The following is a 13,301-nucleotide window of genomic DNA, read 5'->3' as shown; positions in this document are numbered from 1 at the left end:
TGCACTAACATCCAAACTCAGTTTAAAATAATAGTTTACCAGGTCTATATTCCTACAAGTACATAAGGGAAAACAGCTCCAGAAATGGTTAGGAGAAGACAACAAAACACTGATGGGGATGGGGGGGGGGGGAACTAAATACTATATATGCCTTTTTAAGTATAAGTACATTAATGATTATCTGCCAAACTCCCTGGTCCAGGAGAGAATCCACCAGTTCACATCTTCTGTTTCTCCCTATAAGCTCCTTGCTCCACCTTCCAATCCACCTTTTATTTCAGGAAGTCCCTGCAACCTCCCTGCCCCTTCCCTCATACCAGGGGCTCTGTATTACCCTCTATGCTCTGCCTTCCCTGCTCCCAACCCCTGTGGCAGGGGTTTGGTGTGTCTCCTCGTTCTCCCCCTGCCCCCCAATGATCTTTTTCTCCCCTGGGATGGACAGACAGCTTGTCTCTTCCTCCCCCAACAACAACCATGGAGCAGACTTTGGAGAGGCTGCACACGCGCGCGCGCACACACACACACAGAGGAAGGAAGAGAAGTGCTGTGTGTAGGGCCACTTCACTTTGCTCAGCCACAAACTGAGGTGAGGTCTCCATTTAACAGCAAAGGTCGTCATCTTCAGGCCAGCAGAAGGTGGTGATAAAACATTTTTGACCATCATTGTTACCTGGGATTCCTTGGTTTACTGATGGATACAGTATTACCCATATTCCTCACAGAAGGGCGTGAGACTTAAAGTCCTTTGAGCTCCTTAGATGAATGGTGCAAAATACTTGATTAATTTTATTCCTTCTGAGTAGGCTTCTCATCCACATGTCATTTCTCCTCTTCTATATTGTCTTTTGTTTTCTCCCCAATTTTCATCCCTTCTTCAACAAGAAAATGATAGAACTTGAGTCCTGTGAACTTAGGCATTTATAAATGAACTTCCTAGGAATGTTTACAAACCCTGTATTTTATGGCAGTCCTATGACAAACAGCCCTTGTTCTGTCACTTAGTGAAGAGACTGAAAGGCTCCAGAGTGTCAGCAGAATGGGAAACCTCAGAAAAAATTTGCTCTCTGTAGTAGGAAGAGGGCCTGAAACATAAGCCCATGCATCAGAGGCCTGATATGAGGCCTGAGGCCTAAAGTAGAAGCAAAGTTAAGTTGTGAGTAAGAGGCAGGCCCTGCTCACGGAATGTGGCAAGCATAGGGTTGCTATTGTAAACACACATATTCCTAAGAGGTGCTAGGCACAAAACACTTACGCAATCTGTCAAGGTTCCTTCCCCACTCTGAACTCTGGGGTACAGATGTGGGGACCTGCATGAAAACCTCCTAAGCTTACTTTTACCAGCTTAGGTTAAAACTTCGCCAAGGTACAAACTATTTTACTTTTTGCCCTTGGACTTTTGCTGCCACCACTAAACGTCTAACTGGGTTTATTTTATTAGGAAAGAACCCGTTTGGAAACGTCTTTCCCCCCAGAATCCTCACCGAAACCTTGCACTCCCTTCCTGGGGAAGGTTTGATAAAAATCCTCACCAATTTGCATAGGTGAACACAGACCCAAACCCTTGGATCTTAAGAACAATGAAAAAAGCATTCAGTTTCTTAAAAGAAGAATTTTAATAGAAGAAAAAGTAAAAAAGAATCACCTCTGTAAAATCAGGATGGTAAATACCTTACAGGGTAATTAGATTCAAAACATAGAGAATCCCTCTAGGCAAAACCTTAAGTTACAAAAAGACACAAAAACAGGAATATCCATTCCATTCAGCACAGCTTATTTTCTCAGCCATTTAAAGAAATCACAATCTAACGCATATCTAGCTAGATTACTTACTAAGTTCTAAGACTCCATTCCTTTTCTGTTCCCAGCAAAAGCATCACACAGACAGACACAGACCCTTTGTTTTTCTCCCCCCCGCTCCAGCTTTGAAAGTATCTTGTCTCCTCATTGGTCATTGTGGTCAGGTGCCAGCGAGGTTATCCTAGCTTCTTAACCCTTTACAGGTGAAAGGGTTTTTCCTCTGGCCAGGAGGGATTTTAAAGGTGTTTACCCTTCCCTTTATATTTATGACACAAGCACATTCCAGAAGGGTGGTACAAGAACACCCTGAAAAACACATTCCCCAAAGATAACAGGAACATGTTGACCCATCTTAAGGATAAGGTGTCATAAACATATAGCTAAGGGTAGCCTAGAATTCCTCCTTACCTGTAAGGGGTTAAGAAGCTCAAATAACCTGGTTGGCACCTGACCAAAAGGATCAATGGGGAAAGAAGATACTTTCAAATCTGGGGGGGAGGCTTTGTTTGTGCTCTGTATTGTGTGTTCTCTGGGAAAGCAGAGAAGCATCAGGTCAGAAAACTCCTTCTCCTAAAATCATCCTAAAATGAGTCTCAATATTGCAAAAAGAATACGTAAATAAGGCAAGGCATGGTAGATTATCTTTTGTTTTTAGCTTGTGAATTTTCCCTGTGCTAAGAGGGAGGTTTATCCCTGTTTTTTTTTTGTAACTTTAAAGTTTTACCTATAGGGGAATCCTCTTTGTTTTGAATCTGATTACCCTGTAAAGTTACCTTCCATCCTGATTTTATAGAGGTGCTTCTGTTACCTTTTTTTTCTTTATAATAAAATTCTGTTTTTTAAGAATCTGGTTTACCTATTTGGTTGGTAAGTTATTCTCAAGCCTCCCTGGGAAAGGGGATGAAGGGGCTTGGGGGGATATTTTAGGGAAACAGGAACTCCAAGTGATCCTTTTCCTGAATTTTTGTCTAACTCACTTGGTGGTGGCAGCAGTACCCATCTAAGGACAAGGAAGGATTTGTGCCTTGGGGAAGTTTTTAACCTAAGCTGGTAGAAATAAGCTTAGGGGGTCTTTCATGCGGGTCCCCACATCTGTACCCTAGAGTTCAGAGTGGGGAGGGAACCTTGACATAAGGTCAGGATGACAGCATAATAAATATAGATGTTTTGATCTAACCTACAGGTACAAGGCAATGGGTGGCACTCTGATACATTAAGGGTGATACGTAACTTGTTTTTGTTGGTGTATAAAGATGTATCTCAGAGGGAGTGTCTTTGTCCGGCCTAGGAGCTAGTGGAAAGTCCTGCCACTACCTGAGCCAGTCCATTGTCACAAGCATACGTGTGTTAGTGTACCTGTAACCATTGAGCTGCGGCTTTCTCACTGTGCGTTATCTGCAATAAACTTAACCAAGTGCCTTCGCTATGAGCCAAGTCTGTAGATTTATTGGGTGGTTCGCTTGATGTTTGCTGTGCCAGCTGTCTGCGCAGAGCTGGGACAGAACACGGTAAAACTCATGGGAGAACACGCACCCAGCCAAACATCTGACAACACTCTCCTCGGTGAGACTGAATCTATCCCATGCTAACTAAAGGAGTAATTTGCTAGGCAGGACAAAAGGCTATTAACTGTAGGTAATAGTTTAGCTTATACACCAAAATTAATGTGAGGAATCAGGAAGAGATTTACATAGTTATTTCAAATCCTTTTGCAATGACTGACATTGAGAAACAGGAAGACTTAACTTGTCCTCAAATTCCAGTGACATGCAATATCTGTGTGTAACACTGCAGGAAAGTTTTAAATATCAACAGCTCAATGGCAGTGGAGTCACTGGGGTTCCTGATAAATTGTCCAAAGTCCCAGCATGGCACAGACTAGATAGGATACCTACTAGACACAGCTATAAGACTTGGGGAGCAGGAGCTAGAACCCTGATCCTTTGGCTCCAAAAATCCAAGTCTGTACTGCTTGAGATAAAGGAGAGCTCCTGTAATAGCTACTAATGGAACTGTGAATCTCGTTAAAAAGCAACATGAGAGAGTCAGTCCATAAACTTACCCTCCTACCAGCTAGACAATGTTCAGCCTGAGCAACTGACATTCTCAGGAGTTGGTGTCTAGCAGTCAGTTGCCCGTCTGTAAGGTGATCCGTGCAGACCACAGATGCAATTATTATTTAAATCAAACACACACACAAATGGGAAGCTGGGACAAGAAGCCCAGGATGTATGTGCCCTAGTCTTAGCTGGACTGTGAGGGAGTTAAACTCTTCAGTGGGCTGAGAGGAAGAGCCCAGCCTATAAAGATCACCTTAAGTGTCAGGTTGAGGAGAAGACGTGAGGGCTGTAGCACATTAGCTAGCTGAATGGTACTGACAGAGGAAGTCATAAGAAATTAAAGGTTTCAGTAGGAAGCAGGTGCTCCTGGGAAGAAGAAGCACGGCTTCTGCCCAAATGGAGGGGAAAGGATTTTGTGTGTGGATTGGAGCCTGGAAATGGGACAACCACTCTCTTCTTTAATCCCTTCAAGAAAGGGGGCCCCGGAATATTTGGCTGTTCTGATGAAAGGGAATGGAGAGATTTTAATTGATAACCCTGAGAAAAATAAATGTGGTTTATGAAGTTCTAATAACAAAAATTCAAGTAGTACCTTTACTAAGAATTTTTCTTAAAACCTAGGTTTCAGAGTAACAGCCGTGTTAGTCTGTATTCGTAAAAAGAAAAGGAGGACTTGTGGCACCTTAGAGACTAACCAGTTTATTTGAGCATGAGCTTTCGTGAGCTACAGCTCACTTCATCGGATGCATCTGCAGTTTCCACGATATGCTATGCATCCGATGAAGTGAGCTGTAGCTCACGAAAGCTCATGCTCAAATAAACTGGTTAGTCTCTAAGGTGCCACAAGTACTCCTTTTCTTTTTTCTTAAAACCTAGTTCTACAATATAAAAACCATCTGGCTGATTTTTTGCCTGACCCAAGGTCGCTGTACTACTAAGTATTAACCTGAGCTCAACCAAGTTCTAACCAAGATCTCTGGGGCAGGAACTGTCATTTATCACATATTTGTGCACCAACACAATGGGAGCCCAACCTTCTTCTGCCCTTTAGGCACTACTGCAACGTAAAAGTTAAATTATGACAACCAGCATTGTGTCCTGTCCTTGATTTACACCTAGAAGTAGAAAACCTGTTTTATAATCCCATGGCTCCTTCTTTACCTTACATCAGTCAATGAGCCAACTCCTGATTTCCAAGTTGCATTTCTAGCACTAGATGGAGCAGTGCAGAAATACTAACAGTAGCACTTACTTGGCTGAAATTGGAGTTCAAGACCTACAGGTTAATAAAGCCAGCTTCCCCTGGCTCTGAAGGTAAAACATACTCCTCCAAGATAAACATGCCCAGATCTCTACCTTTTATATTACAAGCCGGAAAGAAGGAAGAAACCAACTCTGCCATATGCAATCTGCTGTTGCTTTCTAGATTCCTATCTTTCCTCTTGGGGCTTTCCACATGATTTCACTAGGGGTTTCGATAACATTAAAATGTCTTTTATACGAAATTAATAACTCTACACATTGGATTTTCTCATCTGAGGGGAAGTTTGCTCTATCGTGTACTCTGTTTTCAAAGGCTTTGAGATCCCTATCAGATTGGGTATGCAGTGATTCCATTAAACTTTGTCTTTCAACTGCGAAATACAGTCCTAATGAAGTTAAACTGAAGGAGAACTGATTTAAGTGGTTAGAGAAGTTGGTTCAATTTTTAGATCTCTTGGTCAGCCACTAGATGATAAAGATTGCACACTAATAAACCAAAGGCAGTACATTAACTCCTCCTGCCAAAGATGGAGACTCTGGGTAACTAGTTATCTTGGTGCTCCTGTCAAGAGACTTGGAGAAACCTAAAATAGCAGATAAGAAACTACCATTCTGTCTTTTATTTAGTATGTAATGCCATACAGTACAGGGCAGTAAGATTGCACCAAGAGCTCAGGAAAGCTGTATTTTCATCAAATTGCTCATTTGGTTCATGTTATTTATACCCTTATTCTATTTCAGATGTGCAACAGTAAGAAAAACTGCCATTGTAATTTTGGTTGGGCCCCTCCAGACTGTACATTAAAAGGATTTGGAGGAAGTGTTGACAGTGGACCCCCTCCAACTACCACTAGTAAGTGCTGTGAAAAACTAAGCGCTCTATATTTTATCCTGTTTTTCAGTCTCAAGCCAGGAATCTATGACCTGTATTCTAATGTGGTCTTTGTAGCTGTCACCAACACCTCTATACTATAGCAATGTGGTCAGTTGGAGCTGCCCTTGAAAGGAGCTGGAAGTCTTTACTTATATAACACTCAAAAGGCCTGATTCTGATATTCTTACTCATACCAAGTGTAGCCCAATCCATAAATTACATATTAATTATATTGATTACTTAAGAATTCCCAGTTATCACTCTGAGATTTGACAGGTTCTTGTCCCAAGATCAGGCCCAGTATTATTAAAATTACCGTATAGTTGAGAGCCCCTTTGTGCACAGTTGCAACACTCTCACTATTCTATAATAATTTATTAATACATTTAGCAAAGTCACAAACACTCGAACCCAGTAAAGTGAATAGAGATAATACAGAATGTACATCTGAACATCCATATACTCACACCATCCCTGGAAGAACAGCCTGAAATGTTAACCATTATCTTCCTCATCACCATCATGTTCCTCATCATCTCCAGTGGCCATCATCCTGGCACCTCCCAAGGGCTACACCTCTCTCTCCTCCCACACACAGGCTTGGATGCAACTTTTATAATATGTTACACTAATGCCACTATGTCTAATGCATATTCAATAGGGGTTTCTCCCCTCTTCCTTATCTGTATTTCTTCACCCTACTAATGTTAAGGTGCCCTTCTCCTCTTGGTTAGTATACTAATGATCTCAACTTATTATCATATACATCAGTTCATTGCTATGACACTCTTGTGGTCAGATATCTGCAGATGTTCTCTCCAAAAACCAGTGTTAGCTCATGTTCCTGTGGTTGGCTGGTGTCATTATGGACAAAATTCCCACTTACACACTCTATTTCCAGTTCCCCAAAACTTAGGAGTGGCGTTTAGGCCATTTATCTGTGCCACAGCTCATAGGTTGCAAGCCTTATGTTAACTGCTGAAGCCCATGTCTTACAGGTTACAGGCCTGTAGGTTCCTTATATTACTGCCAAATAAAATAAATGCTAAAGCTACACAGGTAGCATCTTACTTCACAAATGGATCAGTGGGATCTTGTGGAGATAAGGTACTATTCATCATGAATGAATGGATCAGAATCTGGCCCTAAATAGACACCAGAGGCAAAAGAGTAGTGTAAAGAAGGTGATGCACTTTTTTCTACCTACCTTCTAGGGGGTTCCTACCCAAACCATTTGAATTTTTCTTCTTCCTTATGTAGCATTTCTCCATCTTACCATAACCCTAAATCCCCTAGTCCTAGTAGTCATCCATTCCTTTTAACTGGTTATTACTTTACAATTTTTGTAAACTCACTGAATTCCCATATCTCCCCAATTCTTCCAGTGATTGTCCACATATAGTCCATTTCTGGGGTGCATCTGGGGTAAAAAGGACTGTTCCAGGTTGTTGAGCACCAAGTAATTTCATCTTAAAAATGACTAAATTGTATAGTCTTGAGTAATAAGAAATAATAGGCCAAATCTTAATAAAGTTCTCTCTTAATACCAATTCAGGGGCATGACTCCCACTGTTTTAGTCACATGAGGTTATTTGCCAGGCCTTAAAGGATACCACAACTAAACACAAGCAAAATAATCATAATTATTAACTATGACTATTATTAAAGAAAGGGAAAAAATTAAACCCAAAAGAGAACACAAACAATAAACAACGGTTACTTCACTTACAATCTTGTCTATATGTTTCTCTGTGGAGAGCTTTGACAGACATTACACTTTTTCAGAGTTTACCCTTGATCTACCCTTGGAGGGGGCCAAAGTACCTCATTTCCCAAAATTGGGAGTGAGCCTTGTCTTAGTGTGTCATAGATAATAAAACAGTTTATAGATGGGCAAAAGACTTTTGTTTAAGGGCAGAGGAGCCCTTTTTGAGTTATAATGGATAACATAACAGGTTATAAATAGGCAAAAGTGAGTAATCTTAACTACGTGCTATGAAGTAAAAAAAAACCTATTTAAATCAGTTCCTCAAAGAAGTCATTCAAGGAGCTTCACTGAAAGAGGCAAATTGATGAAATATTAAATCCAAATTAAATCCCACTTTTTCTCTCTGTTTACCAATGTTAATTTATGTCTCCTGCCCAGGAATACATAGGTGTCACTGTGCCTCAGTGGGTCACAGCTGAGAATATCAGGTTCAGGACAAACAGCTGAGAAATAGGGCAGACTCACCCTAAACTAGTAGTTATTCTGTTATTAGATATACTAACCCAGTGACCAAAGTAAACTTCTGTCTCACCACATTAGTTAAAAAGAAGTCAAAATACAGTCTCCTTAGGCATTCTAGCCCTTATCTCACCACACAGACAGTTGACTGTATGATGAGTGGTTATGGAAAACCAATTTCATCTCATATAGGGTGTCAAGGTTCCTCCCCCACTCTGAACGCTAGGGTACAGATGTGGGGACCTGCATGAAAACCTCCTAAGCTTATCTTTACCAGCTTAGGTCAAAACTTCCCCAAGGTACAAAATATTCCACCCTTTGTCCTTGGATTGGCCGCTACCACCACCAAACAAATACTGGTTACTGGGGAAGAGCTGTTTGGAAACGTCTTTCCCCCCAAATACTTCCCAAAACCTTGCACCCCACTTCTTGGACAAGGTTTGGTAAAAAGCCTCACCAATTTGCCTAGGTGACTACAGACCCAGACCCTTGGATCTTAAGAACAATGAACAATCCTCCCAACACTTGCACCCCCCCCTTTCCTGGGAAATGTTGGATAAAAAGCCTCACCAATTTGCATAGGTGACCACAGACCCAAACCCTTGGATCTGAGAACAATGAAAAAGCATTCAGCTTTCTTACAAGAAGACTTTTAATAGAAATAGGAGTAAATAGAAGTAAAGAAATCCCCTCTGTAAAATCAGGATGGCAGATACCTTACAGGGTAATTAGATTCAAAACATAGAGAATCCCTCTAGGCAAAACCTTAAGTTACAAAAAAGATACACAGACAGAAATAGTTATTCTATTCAGCACAATTCTTTTCTCAGCCATTTAAAGAAATCATAATCTAACACATACCTAGCTAGATTACTTACTAAAAGTTCTAAGACTCCATTCCTGGTCTATCACTGGCAAAAACAGCATATAGACAGACAGAGACCCTTTGTTTCTCTCCCTCCTCCCAGCTTTTGAAAGTATCTTGTCTCCTCATTGGTCATTTTGGTCAGGTGCCAGCGAGGTTACATTTAGCTTCTTAACCCTTTACAGGTGAGAGGAGTTTTCCTCTGGCCAGGAGGGATTTTAAAGGGGTTTACCCTTCCCTTTATATTTATGACATAGGGTCCTACTAATCCCAAGAGATCAGTCACTTAGCCAGGTCAATATCACAATAATCACTCGGCTACCAATACTTTAGTAACTAAAATCATGATCTTACATATAAAGCATGTCTTTTAAGGTATTAGGGGAAAGGTTATGATCTGCCGAGAGTCATTTCTCTATCCATGTATGTGTATCGTTAATGCATATGAAGTTATGAGAATTGTGTTGTATGGTGGTCACTAAAGCATGCTGTAAATAGGGGAATCAGCCAGATATTAGCTCCCCAGAGGCAACAGCAAGGAAAGTAACCAATGCCTGGGCGGGGTGTTAAACAACCCATCAACAGCCATTGTCCAGCAAGGGAACTACAATGCAATGACTCACCTGCATGAGGCCACACCAGGGAAATTGCTCAACCTTGCTTGGAGAGACTCAGCAATGGCCTCCAGACATGCCTTGACTTGAGCGCCCGAAGCACATGGATTGAGAGTATAAAACAGATAGAATGGACACATACTGGGCCCTTCTCCTGCCCCCATCTATGCTGCAAGCAACCAAGACACTGAGAAGAAGACAAGACTCCAACACAGGAGACTGGCCCAGGTTTAGGGAACAAACCTGTATGTTAAGGACTGCAATATCCAGTGGGGTGAGAAAAACTGCTTAATCTAGTTGCTGCCCAGTCTAATAGGGTTGAGAGTTTAGAGTATGTGCTTATATTTTATTTTATTTTGGTAACCACTCTGACTTGTTATGCTTTGACTTATAATCACTTAAAATCTATCTTTATAGTTAATAAATCTGTTTATTTATTCTCCCTGAAGCAGTGTGTTTGGTTTGAAGCGTGTCAGAGACTCCCCTTGGGATAACAAGCCTGGTATATATCAATTTCTTTGTTAAATTGATGAACTTATATAAGCTTGCAGCATCCAGCGGGCATAACTGGACACTGCAAGATGGAGGTTCCTAGGGTTGTGTCTGGGACCGGAGATATTGGCTAGTGTCATTTGGTTGCACAGTCCAAGGAGCCTCTTACATGCCAGAGGCTGTGCGTGAACAGCTTCGGAGTGGGGGGTCTCACAGCAGAGCAGGGTAAGACTGGCTCCCAGAGTCAAGGAGTTTTGGAGTGACCTAGCAGATCACTGGTCCGGATAACACCAGAGGGGAACATCACAGGAGTCCAGGGTCACATGAGCATATCACATGCCTTACATGGCTTGATGACTCACAGGGGGTAGCCATTGGCCCCTTGGAGGCTGAGGCATCTGTCAGAAGATCTAAATGGGGGGAATGAGTTTCTTCTATGGCTCATTGTGAGAGCTAAGTCTCTTTAATGGGCCATCAACTCAAAGCTGTCTAGCCTTGACGTACATCTTATCTGGTGTGTGTTACCCAAGAATACAGCACATAGGTAAGATACCAGTGCATAGCCAATATTCATAGCTTCATATACAAAAATGATACATGCATATAAACAGGATAATCGTACTTAGCAAATCACAACTTTTCCATTGACACTTTACATGCCATGGTTTGTACAAGATTTGTTTTGGTTTAACAGGAGAAGCTGTTATATCTTAAATGGCAATAAAATTTCAATGTTTGCAGTATTGTTGTAGCCATGTTGGTCCCAGGATATTAGAGAGACAAGGAAGTAAAGTAGTATCTTTTATTGGACCAATTTCTGTTGGTGAAAGAGACAAGTGAGCTTCTTCACCTTGAATGGTCCCTTAGAATATGTGTTAACTACTTATGCAAAACATCTGTTCCACCTTATATTTAGCTGTGACACTCTAAGTACTACCTTTCCCAGACCTGAAGAAGAGCTCTGCATAGCTCAAAAGCTTGTCTCTTTCACCCACAGAAGTTGGTCCAATAAAGATATTACTTCACCCATCTTGTCTGTCGACAAGCATTTCAGTACCATTAAAATCATTACAAGAAAAACATTAAATTTAATCCCTTGACAGGGCTTTACAACTTCATTTCACCATACATGTTGAAATCTTGATGATGATGTCATCTGAACTGGAAGGTTGCTTCTTCTTGATGCTGCTCTTTGGCTGTTTTCTCCTTAGCTGGCTTGCTTGTAGAGACAAGCTAAGCAGAGATGAGAGGCTATAGTGAATGCTGTAAAGTTGAGGATAGGAGCAGAGAGAATTTGCTTAATTCTGAGGGTATTTACACCCTTCTCTTTCCGTAACTTCATGGAAGGAGGAAAACAACTCTTTCAGGCTAGGCTGGATTCAAAATTTTCTGTTGTCGTCCTTTCATTCGCTCAACACCTTCATTGTTTGGTCTTGGTAACAATTTCAGCTAGTGAATGGTGATCTGCTAGTACTTGTGCAGTAGGGTTGTAATTTTTCCTGAACTTGATAGTTATACTGCCTTTCTCTTTGTGGTGGGAATTTCTCTGAACACCATTTAAAGTTAGAGTTATAACTATTTTATTCAGTCCATTTTCTGAGATATACATTGAGTTTCATCAGGGTATAATAGGCGTTTACATTCTATTTCAAATAAGTCCAAACACACTTATTTTCTATATAAAAAGAAAAGGAGTACTTGTGGCACCTTAGAGACTAACAAATTTATTTGAGCATAAGCTTTCATGAGCTACAGCTCACTTCATCGGATAAGCTCACGAAAGCTTATGCTCAAATAAATTTGTTAGTCTCTAAGGTGCCACAAGTCCTCCTTTTCTTTTTGCGGATACAGACTAACAGGGCTGCTACTCTGAAACCTGTCATTGTTTTCTATATAAACATTTTTCAGTTTTCAAATAGTCTTTTTAAACTTAATTCTTAAAGTGTCTTTAAATTTATGTAGCCATTTACAAAGGCATTGTTGCTTCTTCTTAACAGTCTTTGGAGAGCTGGCTCATGTATTTCTGGGTTTAGTAAGGAAATTTCTTAAGTGTTTCCGATTGCTATTAATTGGGGAAATAATTAGTTTTTGTTTGTGTGTTCTGCACATCCCCACTTACTGGTAGTCTCTCTTTGTACTCAACAGTAGAACCTTCTCCAAGCAGGGCCTGATATAGGACACGTGTCTCCACTCCTCCCTCTCACCTAAACTACTTTGTACTAAAAACTGAGGGTAAGACTATGTCAGAGGGCACTGTGCGCTCTACCCCCTCAGTTCCTTCCAACCACCAGACAGAAGTGAACTGCTCCTGTCCTTTGGATCCAGGGTTTTCTCCATTTATAGTGCCTTGTTAGTTTATAGGTGTTGTTCTTAGTGTAGCCTTTAGTATAAAGTGGTTTTAAGTATAGGATAATAGAGATAGTGTAATATACTCTGTAAAGTCAGTTCCTTGTGTTATGCAAAACCGTAGAGGAAGAGTATGGGCTTTAAGAGCTGTGCTTCATGCCCTGCTGTTTTTCCAGCATCAGAAGAACACGTAAAGTGTCTTAAGTACCTGGAAGAAGGGCACTCTCCCTCTGGGTGTTTCATTTGCTGAACTTCCACTCCCAGTGCACACAAGAACAGGTAGACCAGACTGTAAATACTGTTGCTCAAAGGAGGCCTTGGCTGCTAAGCCATCCAGTTCCAGGCATTCATCAGAAAGGAAAAATAAGAGGCCTGACTCAGTTCTAGTAGCTTCCTCTAGCAAGACTGAGTTCTACATCATTGGGATCTTTGTCGATGCTCATTTACAGTTCTTCAGCTAAAGCTGCCAGGGCTTCAAAGGCACTGGAAATAGAAAAGGGCTGTTGACCTGTCAGGGAACCTAAAGACATATTGATTCCAGCTGTATCAGTTCCAAAGAAGCAGAAGCTGAGGGAGAACAGGGGCACTGTTAGCAGTGCTAGATCTCACTAGTCAGACTTATCAGATCTGTCTGATACAAACATAACCTTTATGGTTCTGACTTTGAAGTTCAAATCAGTTCCGGGTTCTATTTCAAAGCCCAGTATTATGTAGCTGAGTGTTTTCCTGGATCCAGTATTTTCCAGGCCCATTTTCTGCTCCA

The 13,301-nt window shown here is 41.2% G+C and overlaps 1 protein-coding gene across 1 annotated transcript in view; it reads left to right on the top strand.

Annotated features, from left to right (window-relative positions):
* Positions 1–13,301, top strand: part of LOC114021339 (disintegrin and metalloproteinase domain-containing protein 20) — a 183,772-nt gene that overhangs the window by 138,699 nt on the left and 31,772 nt on the right. Inside the window, exon 18 of the mRNA XM_043527312.1 lies at positions 5,862–5,973. Coding sequence (XP_043383247.1) covers positions 5,862–5,973 — 112 coding nt within the window. The remainder of the gene's footprint in view (positions 1–5,861; positions 5,974–13,301) is intronic.

Source organism: Chelonia mydas, chromosome 1, assembly GCF_015237465.2.
Source record: "Chelonia mydas isolate rCheMyd1 chromosome 1, rCheMyd1.pri.v2, whole genome shotgun sequence".
Taxonomy (NCBI): Eukaryota; Metazoa; Chordata; order Testudines; family Cheloniidae; genus Chelonia; species Chelonia mydas.
This window is presented reverse-complemented; position numbering and strand designations above follow the sequence as displayed.